Source organism: Anguilla anguilla, chromosome 3 (genome assembly GCF_013347855.1).
Source record: "Anguilla anguilla isolate fAngAng1 chromosome 3, fAngAng1.pri, whole genome shotgun sequence".
NCBI classification, from domain to species: Eukaryota; Metazoa; Chordata; class Actinopteri; order Anguilliformes; family Anguillidae; genus Anguilla; species Anguilla anguilla.
Window position 1 is genome coordinate 70,092,094 of NC_049203.1, and position 15,000 is coordinate 70,107,093.

The 15,000-nt window shown below is 51.1% G+C and overlaps 1 protein-coding gene across 1 annotated transcript in view; it reads right to left on the reverse strand.

The window, feature by feature from the left end:
* fstl1b (follistatin-like 1b) overlaps positions 1 to 11,277 on the reverse strand; it is a 32,911-nt gene extending 21,634 nt beyond the window's left edge. The window contains exons 1-2 of the mRNA XM_035410851.1: positions 11,036 to 11,277; positions 10,834 to 10,890 (exon numbers count right to left, since the gene is read on the reverse strand). Coding sequence (XP_035266742.1) covers positions 10,834 to 10,890; positions 11,036 to 11,038 — 60 coding nt within the window. The 5' untranslated portion in view covers positions 11,039 to 11,277. The remainder of the gene's footprint in view (positions 1 to 10,833; positions 10,891 to 11,035) is intronic.
* Positions 11,278 to 15,000: the final 3,723 nt, after the last annotated feature.

The window sequence follows — 15,000 nt, forward strand, 5'->3', positions numbered from 1 at the left end:
CGCTAGATGGGACAGGAAAATGCCAAAAAGCACTCTGAGCGGGACAGAAACATCTCCGCCTCCGGAATTTTCACAGAATACGTCGAGGATACTGAAAAATGAAAACTTTCGGTGTTACCCTCGAAAACACCATTTTTCAATAAACACACGGACACATGAAAATGCTCAGCTAAGCTTGAAAAACGAAACTTGGGTTTAACCGACAGTAAAGGATTGGGGTTATTTATAGCCGGACCTTCGACGCCCCCCGCGCACGCACGGGCGCACACAAACACGGAGGCCCGCGACAGAGAGCCAGCGGGCCCCAAAAAGCCTGACCCTCAGACCGCCGCGCCTCCTGCCAGGCCAGCCCCCAGGGTGAGACGGGATTACACGACTTTGAGAAATCTCCTTCTCTCTTTCTTTCTCTCTTTCCTTCTCTCTTTCTTCCTTCCGTTCTTTCTCTCGTTCTTTCAGGGTCACGCGTGCCAGCGGTCGCTCTGCTGAAACCAGGAAGCGGGTCGGCATTCCGGAGATTCCGGGCGGCGGGAGAGCGGCTCGTCTCCGGGATAATTGGTCCGGAGAGCGCGGGCGCACGCTGTGCCCATCGGCCGGCTGTTTCCACGGCGAGGTTGCCACGGCAGCAGCATTTTTGGAAACCACAGCAAAACGAGTCTCAGGCACACTTCTGTTCTCAGCCCCCCCCTCCCCCGCAGGAGGGGGGCATTCAGACAGAGCCAGTCCACTGCTCCCCTCAGACATGTACCAAATGCTCTTCAGATATTCAGAGGTTTAAAAATTCATTTGGGGTTTAAAACTCGCTAAAGAACAAAGAAAAAACTTATTTGGGGTAAGTCTCCCACTAACACAGGCAAGGGGTTAGCACTGGATGTTTGTCAGCTGTGCTGCCCCAGGGGGAAGGCTTGTATACAGGGGGAGAGGGTTGAAGGTCAAAGGTCACTGTTTCTGGAGGACTTTATCCTATAAGCTGGAGGGGGTTTTCCATTTGGTTAAAAACATGGAAAAACCGTAGGAACTATTGGCATGTATGTGGTACATGGGGCTTGGCTGTGTTAGGGCCCATCTCACGCGATTCTAAGATGACATCAGCATCAGTGTCCCAGACTCATTACCTCCTGCACAAAACCGCCTGTTGTGTCCCGAGTTAACATTCTAACATCCACTCATTCAATTTACCTCCCCCCCCCCTTAAAAAAAACCAAAAAAAAAACAATCAATCGTGAAGCTGTGTTTCCCAGTTCCACCGCTGACAGAAAACAAAGGCCGTTTTGAGCCAGAATGCCCCCCCCCCCGCCCCCCCCCCCCCAGCTCATTTCTACATCACGTTTGGCTCTGTGGGCCACATGTGTTTCACATTACCTTAACCCCCCCCCCCCCCCCCCCCCCCCCCCCCTGCTTCAGTCTCTCAGGGCCCTGCTGCTCATTCCTGCTAAAGTGGGTCAGAATGACTGCCCCCCACCCCCCCCCCCACCCCCCCTACCCCTGCACCCACTGTCCCAACACGCTCACTTTAACCCATGCACCCCCATCCAAAACCAGTGACCAAGCGTACTGCTCGCACCTCCGTATTTAAAAACAGGGCTCTGGACACCGCAGTGAGCTACGGAACACTCCGGCACACTGCCTGCCAAGGCTCGCTCCAGCCAGCAGAGGAAACTGTGGGAAACGGCTCAGGAGTGAAACCCCATGTTGGCTCTAATTGTGCTCTGTGCGGCATTCTAAGCCGTATTGTGTTGCGCTTGCTGTAAATGAGCGATTCAGAAGCAGGCTGATTGCGCTGCGTCCTCCCTGCAGGAAGCAGAAGGGCTGCGTGGGTTTCCTGTGCATTTAAATAAGGTCTGATTGTGGAGCGTGAGAGGGGGCTGCCTGGGGGGGGGGGGGGGGGGGGGGCTGGGGGGGCAGGCTTCATAAGTAGCTTATTAAGAAAGGGACGGGGAACCTTCTAGAAAGCGTCGCACTCTGTGGTGTAGACCCCCCCCCCCCCCCCCCAGCACAGAGGCTCGTTACTGCACGGCTTTCATTACCATCGGGATCCGTATCCCATAATTCATTTCAAAAAGTGTTTTTTTTTTTACTCTTTTTTTGTTTTTGGAGAAAGGGCATTGAAGCTCCAGAGTGCTCCTGGTGAAAGAAAGGGAAAAAGAACAAAAGGACACGGGGGTGGGGGGTGGGGGAGGGGGGGCGAGGAGAGGTGTAAATAACAGCCTTTCAGGGCTACACTGTGTCTCAGGAATGTTTTTTGGGAAGAGCACAGGGACCGTTAACTCCCCACTGAAGCCTGGGGCGGTCTGGCCCAGAGACATTCCAGCACAGGCAGGGGGGCTAGCCCCGAAAACACAGGACCCAGCCTCACACCTAGGGCACCAAGGGCAGCAACGAGCAGGGTGGCACCTGGGTAGGACTCCCCCCCTCGCCCCTGCCCCCCCCCCCCAAAAGAACCCACAGTGTACTTATTCTTCAGCACTCCGGCAAGAAACAAGGCGCCATAGCTTCTGAAAACAAAGACTCAGGAACATCTGCTAGCAGTTAAAACAGCAAACAGAGTGAGAGGGGGAGAGAGAGAGAGTGAGAGAGGGGGAGAGAGGGAGAGAGAGAGGGGGAGAGAGTGAGAGAGGGGGAGAGGGAGAGAGAGAGAGAGTGAGAGAGGGGGAGAGGGAGAGAGAGAGGGGGAGAGAAAGAGAGGGAGAGAGAGAGGGGGAGAGAAAGAGGAACACAGCTTCTCCCAGGCCCCGGGCACTAAAGTCTGAGAGTTCTGTGCGATGACATCCCCCCCCCCCCCCCCCCCCCCCCTTACTGAAATTCCTCTCTGAATGTCTCATTTATCCAAACTGGACCAAACGAGGGCTTCAGGAATCCCTCCCACAGGAGCGGGGAGCAGCAGCAGAGCCCGAACACCTCCTTCCTTTCCCACCCCTCTCTTTCTCCACAGCCTCTCATCCCTCTCTTTCTCTACAGCCCCTCTCATCCCTCTCTTTCTCCACAGCCTCTCATCCCTCTCTTTCTCTACAGCTCCTCTCATCCCTCTCTTTCTCCACAGCCTCTCATCCCTCTCTTTCTCCACAGCCTCTCATCCCTCTCTTTCTCTACAGCTCCTCTCATCCCTCTCTTTCTCCACAGCCTCTCATCCCTCTCTTTCTCCACAGCCTCTGTGTCTCTCTCCTTTTCTTTCGCTCATTCTTTCTCTCTCCTCTTCCTCTCTGCCACTCATCCTTTTCTGTGTCCCCTCTAGTTCCCACTTTCCCTCTGTCCTCCTCACCCAATCCAGTCCAGTCTAGTTCCAGTCCGACAGCGTGTCACAGGCATAGCACCAGGAGCAGTGCTTCCTGAGCCAACATGGAAGCAGGGCGAGAACACGGTGAAAATGCCTCCACAGGTGAACTAATGCTACAGCTGCAGCTCTAGCAGATACAGCGCAGGAGCCACCGTGAGACAACTGCAGAAACAGCCATTAAGCAGAGTTTCAGACTCTGGAGGGAGTCTGCCACCATTATACTCCACGAGCCCCCAGAAGAAGCTAACGTTACAGATGCGAATGTTTCCCAGAATGCACTGCAGCTCTGAAACTCAGTCTGTGCGTGCGTGCGTGGCGCAGAGGGACCGGCCCGGTTACCCAGAGCGCACGGCGAGATTAATCACACCCCCAAATCGGGCTGGCACGCACCGCGTCTAAATGCCTGGGGCCACCACTCCATCCCAGAGAGAGAGAGAGAGAGAGAGGGGGAGAGAGAGGGAGGGAGAGAGGGAGAGAGAGAGAGAGGGGGAGGGAGAGAGAGAGGGAGGGAGAGAGAGGGGGAGAGGGAGAGAGAGAGAGAGAAAGAGGGTGTAACACTGTTGTTAATATACACGTTTTCTGTTATTATTATTATTATTATTATTATTATTATTATTATTATTATTGTTGTTGTTGTTTCCCGACCTTGTTTCCTGTCATTGTCTTGTTTTTATTAATCTGTTGATGTTTGAATATCTTGCCAAACTTTGACAAAACGAGTGACCTCAGAAGCATGGCCTGCTATGTTAGTGATGTTCCCAGATCCCCCTCTCTCTACCTCATCCTTCATGCCCCCCCCCAATCCCCCAATCCCCCCCCGCCCAGTCCAGCTGGGACATGGGGTCCTTCACACACACTCAACACAAGGACATAAAACACAAGCACAAAGCAGGGCCACACTGCAGGCCTTCCTCAGAGACAGGCTGCGGAGCCACACCCTCCTCCTCCTCCTCCTCCTCCTCTGCCTCACAAACCCTGCTCCAGCTGTCCCCTCTGTCACCCCCCCACCCCCCCTGTCCCCAAAACCTCCAGCTGGCCTCTGCTCCAGCCCCCAGCCCCGCAGACAGGGGGTCACCTGCCCCCTGTCCCACCCCACTATTCAGGACAGCCTTGCAGTGCCCGGCAGCCAGTCAGCTGTCACACCATGTGACCAGTCAGCTGACCTATCACCTCACTACTGAGGAACTGGGGTGCGGGGTTATGAGGGAACTGGGGGTGGGGTAATGCTCTATGACAGACGTGCGGTAGAGGTCAGCAAAGGCAGAAATGATCATCACCGATACAATGTCCTACTTAAAGCATGTTCTAGAACAGAGGTGAGCAGCAAGGGCCAGATCTGTTACTGGTCTTCATGCCAACTTCAGGCCTTAATTATTTAACTAGCCCCAATATTGACGCCATCTGACATTTCTGGATAAGCACATGAATGACAGCTGAAGTCTGTTCTTGTGGCCCTATTTAAAATGTTTTACCGAGCTGTAATCTAAGAGTGAGCCAGTGTTCGTATATATAGCCAGTTAGCTCATTTAGGCGGGGTAACTGGTGGAAACAATAGCCTGCACACACACACACCGGCCCCACAGGACCAAAACTGCCCACAACCTGTTCTAGAAAAAGGCAATTCAGCAAAAATAAAGAATAACATGAATCAAGGTGAAGAGACCCCCAGAGACCTTGCATACTGCACAACAGGGCTCATATCATCTACCCCACAACCACTGCGCCTCAGTTTCTCTCACTGCGATGGGTGTCTGTAGTCTGTAAGCGCTTGAAAGAAAGAGAGAGAGAGGGGGGGAGGGGGGGAGAGGGGGAGAGAGTGAGAGTGAGAGAGAGAGAGAGAGGAGGCTTCTCACATGAAGAGGTTTTCACCTTGGGCCAGGAGACTTAAACCCACACAAGATTCTTAGAGCTAAATCAGCTCTGGCAGAGTGTGTGTGAGCCTGACGCGGACGCAGCGCGCGCCATTACAGCTGAAACCCGTCTTTCTGAGTTTGCTTCACGCTGAGCGCTCGGCTGCGCACACAACATTCACACAAACATCCGCCACCGAGCCTCCAGGTTTCGCAAGCGCTGAGGCTAACTCAGCGGGGGGCTGCAGCAGCGCGGAGTAAACACATAAAAAACCCCCATGGTGCAGTGCGGCCCGTCACACGGAGCTCACCGCTCTGCAGCACCACGCCCCGTCCGCACCGGCAGAGAGGAGCGGCAGAGCGGAGCGGGACGGAGAAGGCCAGGTGTTTTACGAGGGCGCGAGGTGAGGGGCGGGGAAAGTCGCCCAACTCTGGCCCCGTTGGGACAGGGGGCTGCTGCTGGGCACACTGGCCTCCCCCCAACACCCCCACCCCTCCCCTCCTCCCATTTTCTCCGCCATTTTCTGCAGAAAACCGCTCTTCGCACCGTGGTGTGACCGTCTTCACACTGGAGCGCGCTCAGGTTCACCGTGACGCTGAACGGCGACGCCCCTCGCGTAGCCTGCCGATCGTTCAAGTGTTTTATGCTCTTCGGAGGGGCTGGGTGCTTACCCAAGCAGTTCAGGCGTAGCATAATGGCCCGGGGGCATAGCCGCTGTGCAACACTGGGGAAGGACTCGAGCCCGCAGCCCCTCTCTGACCCCCTGATCAGAGGGCGGGTTGAATCCCCCCCAGGTGGGAGGGGAGGATGAGGGGATGCCAGGGGGAGTGATTTGGCGGCTGTGGTGTTTTAGCGGCTGGTGTTTAAAGAGGCTCTTCTCAGCAGAGCGGAGCGATGGAGGACAGGTGTTAATAACTTTACAGACTTAGCCTGTGCTTACCCTGTGAACTGGACTCGATGTTCATGGCTATGAATAACTAAATTTATGAGAATTGACCTGCGTTCCTGTAGTTGTTGCAATGGTATGCACTTATTGTACGTCGCTTTTGATAAAAGTGTTTGCCGAATAAAATGTCTGTTTTCACCCACTTTTCTCACAGTGCAGGGAATACCAAAGCTCACTGCAGTATTCTCTCTCTCTCTCTCTCTCTCTCTCTCTCTTCTATTCCTCCATAGCTATCATTCATCTCTCTCTCTCTCTCTGTCTACACTGTATACCGCAAATATATTTCTCCATCTTCTCCTCTCCCTCTACCCACCGTCCCTCTGTACAGGACCCCCCCCTTATGAAATAGTCTGGCTGTAGAGCGAACATTCCTCCACGTGGCCGCCCCCCCCCCCACCCCCCACTCTTTCAGTACCCCTGCATGTGGGACACTCTGGCCCTCCTCAGCCCTTCACCTACGAAAAAAAGTGTGGGAGACCCAAACCCCCCCCCCCGCCCCCCACAAGCCCCGCCCCCCGCACAAGCCCCGCCCCCGTACGGGCCGCATGCAGGAATGCCGCCGCCGGAATGTTCGGCCGGGCGGAATTCCCGGGATTTGGCGGGATGAGAGAGGAGGACAGAGCCACGGGCGCGGCCCAGACCCCGCTATTCACCCAAAACGTCCCGCTCTGCAGCAACGATGAGAAACTGCATTTTTATTAAACCGAATTTATTAGGAAGGACGTAGCTGCCGTTATCTAATGAGTGAAATCCCTGGAACATAAACGTCCCGCATCAGCGCGACACAACGAGAAACAGCCCCGTCACACCACACGCCTGGAACAGCCACGCAGAGGCAGGAGGAAACTCATTCCTGTCCCGCTGTATTTATAGTTCTGTCTATCTCCCCGCACCCCCCGCCCCCACAGCCCCCCCCCCCCCCCCCCCCCGCCCCCACTGTGCCAAACCACAGCGTGTTTTATTTATCATACACAGGAATGTTCCTCCTCGAAGAGCAGGAAGCCTCTCAGAGGAATTCCGCTATAAAGCCGCGTATATCAGCTGTCGAAACTTTCACAAGCACAGAAAATACCCCCCCCGGCGCCCCCCCGCCCCGCGCACGATGGCTTCCATCTTAATTCGAGGGGTGGGGGCTGGGGGCCGATCACCTGGCAGCAGTGAGATTATAGGTCTGTGAGCAGGGCAAGAAGCACATGACTGCCCATCACATGTTAAATACAATTTAATCGCCCCCCCCCAACTTTAGACTGAGCACTGCGGAGTCTCTCCGCCACTTCCTCAAACTCAGGAATCTGTCGCATGGCAAGGCAGCTGAAACAGGTCATGTGACCAACAGTGCCCCTGTTCTCTCTGCTCACCTCACTGCCAGGTGACTGTTTCCCACAAACCCAGCCCCCCCTCCATCACCGCCACTAAATAAAATATTAAATATAAATACGAAAGACCGTCCCACTGAAACCCAGGCGCCGATCATGAGACACGTTTTTCCGGCTGTGTGGGGGGGGGCTGTGTCCTGTCCACAGTCCGCAGCAGGACCCCACTCCCAAATCCCCACCCCCCCCGTCTCCACACGCAGGGTGGAGCTCCACTCACTGACAGGAGGTCCCCCATGCAGGTCCTGATTCAGGCTCAGTCAGGTGAGCTCAGTGGGCTGGAGTTACTGACCGATGGCCCACAGAGTCACAGCTGCTAGCTCTCGGACGAAGCTGCCAAGCTGAGCAGCGGTCTGTAGCGGGTCTGTATCGGGTCTGTAGCGGGTCGGTAGCAGGTCTGTAGCAGGTCTGTAGCGAGTCTGTAGGGGGTCTGTAGCAGGTCTGTAGCGGGTCTGTAGCGGTATGCTGTTTCCATCAGTGTCACAGTCTTAAACATCACACACAAACCAAAACGGTTTAGCAGCCCCTGCTCACAACTGCAAAAACCCAGATCTGGACACAGAGCTGGACACAGAGCTGCACACAGAGCTGGACACAAGGGACAGGGATTCTGACCGCTGACTGATGCTGAGCTGGGGAGGGCCACGTTGGGTGTGATGTCATAATGGGCGTGATGTCATAATTCTTTAACCTCCTCAGCACGTCCCTGTCCTGAGCCTGCGACTGCCTCCTCACTGAGCGCACCGGCGCAGCGGACTGGCGATCGGAACACAGCGCCGCGCGCCTCCCCGAAACGGCGACTCAAACAAGCCGCCGGCTGGGACATGAAAGCCGAGGGCCACCCCCCCCCTTCCTAAATTACAAGCCCCCCCCCACCCCCCTGACAATGACTGCACTTAATTGAAAGCCTCTTGACACCTAGAAGCAGGACAACAAAGATGCTTCCAGGTGTTCGCCAGCTGTTGGGCCAGGGCCAGGGACACAGTGTGTGTCATTACAGGCCTCGGCACCACCATCACACAGGCCGACCCGTCGGGACAGGTCCGGGGGATGGGGGGCGGGGAGAAGGGGAGGGGCGGCAGGAGCAGGGGGGTTCATGAGATGCCCAATTAAGATAACATGTCACAAAAGTCTGGGCCAAATCAAATCAGTGTCCCCTGAAAACAAAGGCTAAAGTAGCCAACAAAAAAAAGAACTAATTCCTTGGTTTCCAAGGAGATCCAAAACAAGAACTGGCTGGACACATAAACCTGAGTGACGACCTCATCTGCCGTTTAAAGAAGAATAGGTCAACGTGACAGCCTGGGACACAAGCAGCTACTGTTCTTCAGCGTCGCTGCATTGTTGGAAATTACCAAAAAAGGTAAAAAAGAGCTTTTGTTATCATTTGTGCATAGGTGTGGTTTTCTGTGTATGTGCGTGTGTGTGTTTGTGAGTGTGTGTGGTGTGTGTGTGTGTGTACACGTGTGTGAGTGTATTTGTGTATGTGTGTGAGTGTGTGTGGTGTACACGTGTGTGAGTGTGTTTGTGTGTGTGTGTGTGTGTGTGTGTGTTTGTGTGTGTGAGTGGTGTGCACATGTGTGTGTGAGTGTGTTTGTGTGTGTGTGTGTGTGTTTACCTGCTGGTCCTCAGTGATGTCAGATGTCTCAGTTTGCTCAGAGCAGTAATTTAGCAAATAGGTGTGAAGACTGGGACCTACGGCCAAGCACCAGCAGGGACACAGACCCCAAAACCCAGCCTCCTACCACAAAAGACAGCTGCATCTACACAGGGCAGTAACCCCCCCCTTCAGTAAACCCAGCCCCCCCCCCCCCCCCAAACCCCACCCCAGCAGCACGGCTTTTCATGTCTGAAACTCTAACAGCTGCCACACAGGAATGTCCATCTGGGCCACCGTACGCTCCCCCCCCGCCATACGGTCAGTTAATTAACAAGATAAACACCATAAAGCAAGGTGGCACCCTGGGGGCCGCGGACCTGTTGCAACAAACTGACAACTGTTTGTATTTTTCTTTATCACTCTCTTTCTTTCTTTCTTTCTTTCTTTCTCTCCTTCTACTGTAATGACCAACCCCAGAGTCGCACGCACGTCTGTGGGTGATCTGGTTCCAGCCTGTCGCTGGCCTCCAATGGGAAACAATGACCAGACACGAGCTGACATCTGTTGCGTTTGTGTGTGTGTGTGAGAGTGTGATTGTGGGTTTTTGTGTGTGTGTGTGCGCATGTGTGTGGGCTGGGGAGGGTTACTTTTTGTCTTGAATAAGAATCTGAATGTGTGAAATGCCGATTCACAAGACTAAAAATACACACATAAGCAGATGTACACAACATGGACACTCTGTTCAGTGCCCAGCACCAGTGGCAATATTTAGAGATAGCATTAAACATATTTTGGAAAATGAGCACCCTCATAGTTTCCTTCAGCTGACCACTGTTAAGTGGGAAACTTTGCACTGACCCGGAGTGTAGCAGTGGGTAAGGAACTGGGCTTGTAACCGAAAGGTCGCAGGTTCGATTCCCGGGTAGGACACTGCCGTTGTACTCTTGAGCAAGGTACTTAACCGAAATTGCTTCAGTATATATCCAGCTGTATAAATGGACACAATGTAAAATGCTATGTAAAAGTTGTGTAAGTTGCTCTGGATAAGAGCGTCTGCTAAATGCCTGTAATGTAATGTAATAATATGTAATATAGTCAATATCACATAGCAGGCCTATATTACACACTCTCAGAGAAGTATAATATCACATAGTCTATTCGTCCATTAGCTCATTAGATCCAAGTTTCATAAACCATCTGATATGTCCACCAGTAGCCTAACAGGCATCTTCTACCCACTGAGGATTTTGATTATGTTTAACCCTTCAACCCTCGAGCCGCTTTAAAAACCCCAATTTTAAATGCGTAACAGCTGGATACATTAGCGTATATCCGCCACTCGCCAAATAAATAATAAACAAGAGTTCTAAAAGGCTAATAAAAGTTCCAGTGGCTTTGCCATGCCATAACTATGTTGTTAGGTGTACGTACGGTCTTTCCCAACACAGGTTTAAAAAACTGTTTCGTGTAAGTAGGTTAAGAAAACATCTGAAAAAATAACTTGCAACTGTTTTATATATAATATCTATCTCGACCGCTTAGGTGCACTATAAACAGTAAAAAAGAAGTCCATACATGTTCCGTTTGACTGCTGTGGGAATATGTCAACAGACAAAAAAAACGGTAAACTCCAGACAGCATCACTCAAACCGTATTTTACAAACACAAAGACTCATGCAAACAGGTCGAAGTAATTGTCCGCGCTCGTGACCACTTTGGAAAAACAGGGCAAACGTTTCGACCCACGCAAAGTTTTCATAAAGCAAACAGACATTGTAGTTATTAGACTTACCTCGGCATGACAAAAGGCGATGGCCAGAAGAACAAGTACGGGGATACTTCGAAACATCTGCGGAGAGAAGAGAAGAGGCAGATGCGAGAGGTTGAGGAAAAAAGGACAAGGAGGGGAAAACGCCGAGCTCAAAGTGCACATTGAAGTGAAACACTTTCACATCCAGGCATGGTGTTTAACAAAATGCTCTTCTAATTCGTACCATTTTGAGGAGACCGTGGCTGCGGTGGAGAGCAAGAAGATGAAGACGCTGCGTCTGGTCGCGAGGAGAAGAGATTTCAGGAAATATGAGGAGCGCTGAGGAATTCGTGCCCGGCAGACTCTCCCCCCTTGTGACGTGGCCAATGAGCGTGCACAACGCCCGTAGCCCAACAATGCCAAAAGAGAAGTAGAAACCAAGAAGAAGGGGAGAAAGAAAATCAGTCTGTCGATGACGATATAACAGCCCATTTTGTGAGCAATCAGATTATCGTTGTCGTGTGTGTCATCGTTGAATACAATTCGCCGGTATACACACCTTTCTTGATCAAATTAATCGGGTGATGTACATTTCGAGTCGCTTTTGGAAGTTGAAAAGTTTGAGTTTGCGTTGTTGCATTGGAAGCATCCGCACATCGGGGACACCGTAGCTGTATTGACACATCATCAAATCTCAAATCTCTGAACATCAAATCTCAGAGGACAAAAGCTGACAGCGTCCACCCTCTACCATTCTTCATGTTATGCATTTCCACCCTGACGTTACTGCATCAATGCATGACTCAATGGGATGCGTTTGAAGGAAACATTAGGATTCTTTCAGGGTGTCAAACCTGACATATTTACTAAAGAATTCCTGCACATTTAACTGTTCAGGGCCGTTTCACAAAGCTGGATTACTGAGTTAGCTGGATAACTGCACACAGTAAAAACGAAATACTCCCCCAGCATGGGCGTTGGAAGCGGGTGGGGGGACAGAATCAGACATGGGGATGGGGGCTGCAGCTGGGGCTGGGGGGGTGGCACATTTACTCCTCAGCCCCCCCACTGTTAAACTCACTGCTACATCCCTGCTGCCCAGTGCTTTAATCTTAGGGGCAGAGGAACAGAATAACAGCTTCAGCTGGAACTACAGTTATAGAGCCACACGGGCGGTCAGTCAGTCACTTCTTTGAACAAATCAAAAGGTTTTTTCCCCCCACAAAAGAGGGCATTGATTGGTTGAAATCAGCCAATCTCTGACGCCTCGTGGCAGCCCCGCCCATGTTTGGTATCCTCTCTCTCCCATCACTGCCCATTCGGCGATGGCTGCGCAGACAGTTCAGCGATGGCTGCGCAGACAGTTCGGCGATGGCTGCACAGACAGCTCGGCGATGGCTGCACAGACAGTTCGGCGATGGCTGCACAGACAGTTCGGCGATGGCTGCGCAGACAGCTCCACCAACGTCTCATGCTGCAGTGAAAGAGCTTCATCAAGGCGTAACACTTTTAAATAACACCAGAAGTCTTGTTTAAGAGAGAGGAATGGTGTAAAAAAAAAAAAAGCATGTGTAAATTGCGTTTTACTGTAATTCTTTCACGCTGAGAATGTGTTTGTGTGTGTGCATTTGTGTGTGTGTGTGTGTGTGTGTGTGCAACACATCAGTTGCCCTTGCACAAGAAAATGAAACAAATCGGCTTTACTTCCTTGAGTGACACAATCTGCTGACTCGGCAATGGAAACAGACATATATCCCAATGAAGAGCAAGGCCCAGAAGGTCAGTATTAAATTACAGGCAAGGTCTGATTCAACGGCTGCCACAGAACAGACACCTCGGTCTGTGGGTTGTTGCAGCTGAGGCCCAGGAGTGCCCCTGGCATGTGTCTACAGAGTTTTAATCATTTTTATTGGTGCATAAATGTCCTCGGACGCTCAGTCATTTCCCAAACCTTGGGCTGTGACAGGGGTCGAGGAGGGTCACTGGAAAGCGTGCGGAAAACATGTGACACTCCTTCCCAAGGAGAAGATCTTTAGTTTGCATTTGTATCCAGTTCACTAATACTAATATATTAACATGAACACATTAATTAAACTGAATGCTTATCTGGTTGGTGCTTATCTGGTTTGCAGGTCACAAAGTTTAATAAATAAATAAATAAAGAAAGAAAGAAATAAAGAAATAAATAAAATTTATCGCTGCAACCGAAAGAGTGCTCCTACCCTCTCAGGGCGTGGGGGTTATATTTTGGCACAGATTGGTGCACACGCTCGCCTGGGAAGACTGTGCTGCTGTCCCCTTCAGCATGGTACTTACCCTGAGCTGTTTCGGAAAAGAATATCCAGCTCTATAAAAACACGATGGAATATAAAACATATAAGCAGTGTAATTCCCAGTGTGTGTGATTCAGGGAGAGAGCCAGTGTGTGTGATTCAGGGAGAGAGCCAGTGCGTGTGATTCAGGGAGAGAGTCAGTGCGTGTGATTCAGGGAGAGAGCCAGTGTGTGTGATTCAGGGAGAGAGCCAGTGTGTGTGATTCAGGGAGAGAGTCAGTGTGTGTGATTCAGGGAGAGAGCCAGTGTGTGTGATTCAGGGAGAGAGCCAGTGTGTGTGATTCAGGGAGAGAGCCAGTGTGTGTGATTCAGGGAGAGAGCCAGTGTGTGTGATTCAGGGAGAGAGCCAGTGTGTGTGATTCAGGGAGAGAGTCAGTGTGTGTGATTCAGGGAGAGAGCCAGTGTGTGTGATTCAGGGAGAGCGCCAGTGTGTGAGGAGGGCATGTCAATTAGCTTTTTTAAGAGTTTGACGTTGTGCCACAGCCAAAGTCAGTTAAGCAAAGAGGCATTATACAGTGAGCGGGCTAAACCACAGTGCATCTTCTTCCTGTCGGCTGAATTTGAATTGGTTGTCTGGAATGCTGGAGAAAGGCAACCAGTACCGTTATCATCGTTTGTTGTCCATTTCATTTAAATTCAGCAGAGCTGAACAGAACCATATCGGATTCTATATTCTCCTTCAGCATGCTCCTCCATGTGGTTTGGATGTGTGCCGCACAAGGTAATGCCCAAGCAGCGGCTGACCATCGCTGCTTTGAGGACCCCCTGCTAAAAGAAGTCCATATTTCAGCTTCCACCTTTCCCAACGTAAACGTCCAGCGAGATCTGCTCTCAATGTGAGAGAAGACTGCTAACATGCGCTCATCTGACTCAGACTCAATCAGATTCACCTCCAAAGATGTGCCAGCAGCAAATGAGGCAGAATTAAAAAGAGAAAAATTGCAAGCAGACTCCCCTGAGCTTCACAAAAATTATGTTATTTTCACTCATGAAAGAGTCTTGCTGTTGGTCTTATAAACACTGCCTGAGATATTTCAGAGGCAGCTGGGTAGACAGGGAGGTAAAGAGTGAAAGAAGAGGAGAAGCAATTTCTCATTCTGGCTCTGTACTTTTTAAATTAGGCTACTGGACCCCGGAGAAGCCGGTGCATTTGTGGACTCATTATAAGTGAACTGAATGCAGCTGGAAATAGCATCGCCTCGGCTTAAACCCTTGTCAGATATCTAGTGTTTAGATTAGGGTTAGACAAACCATGCGACTCAAAAGTGAGAGTCCCCATTGGGAAGCGGGAACTGGCTTCACACTGTCACACACAGTTTGTTTCTGTAAAGGAATTCATCACTTTCAATCTGGGAGTCCAGCAGTTCTGAGTGTTGCTGGAAACAAGCGACTACATCCTGAAACAAATATAATTTTCTGATTATTTAATACAGGATTTTGCAGTTTCACTTCCACATGTCGGCACCCACAGCAACAATCAAATAATAGCTCCCTCTACTGGCCAAAGTGAGGTATCAGTAAAGTTAAACTGGTTTTAATGCCTGCTAAAGTCAGCCAGGTGACCTTTTTCTTATTAACCTAGGATCCAAACCTGGCTTCAGGTTCGCCCACTAAATTCTGATTTTACTTAAGTGCTTTTTACCCCCAGGATAGCTCCTGTGTTCTGGGGGCGGGGGCTATGTGCTGCTATGAGTTCCTGAAATGTTTGCATGCAGGATTTTTCCTGAAAATTGTGTTGATTTGCAAGATGTTACATTTAGCTATTTTTTTTTTGTGATCAATATTTTTTATTAGAACACACAGACATGAAAGGACACACAGAAAGACAAAGACTCACATTCCAGTTCTTTGGTACAACACAACCAACACTGCTGTAT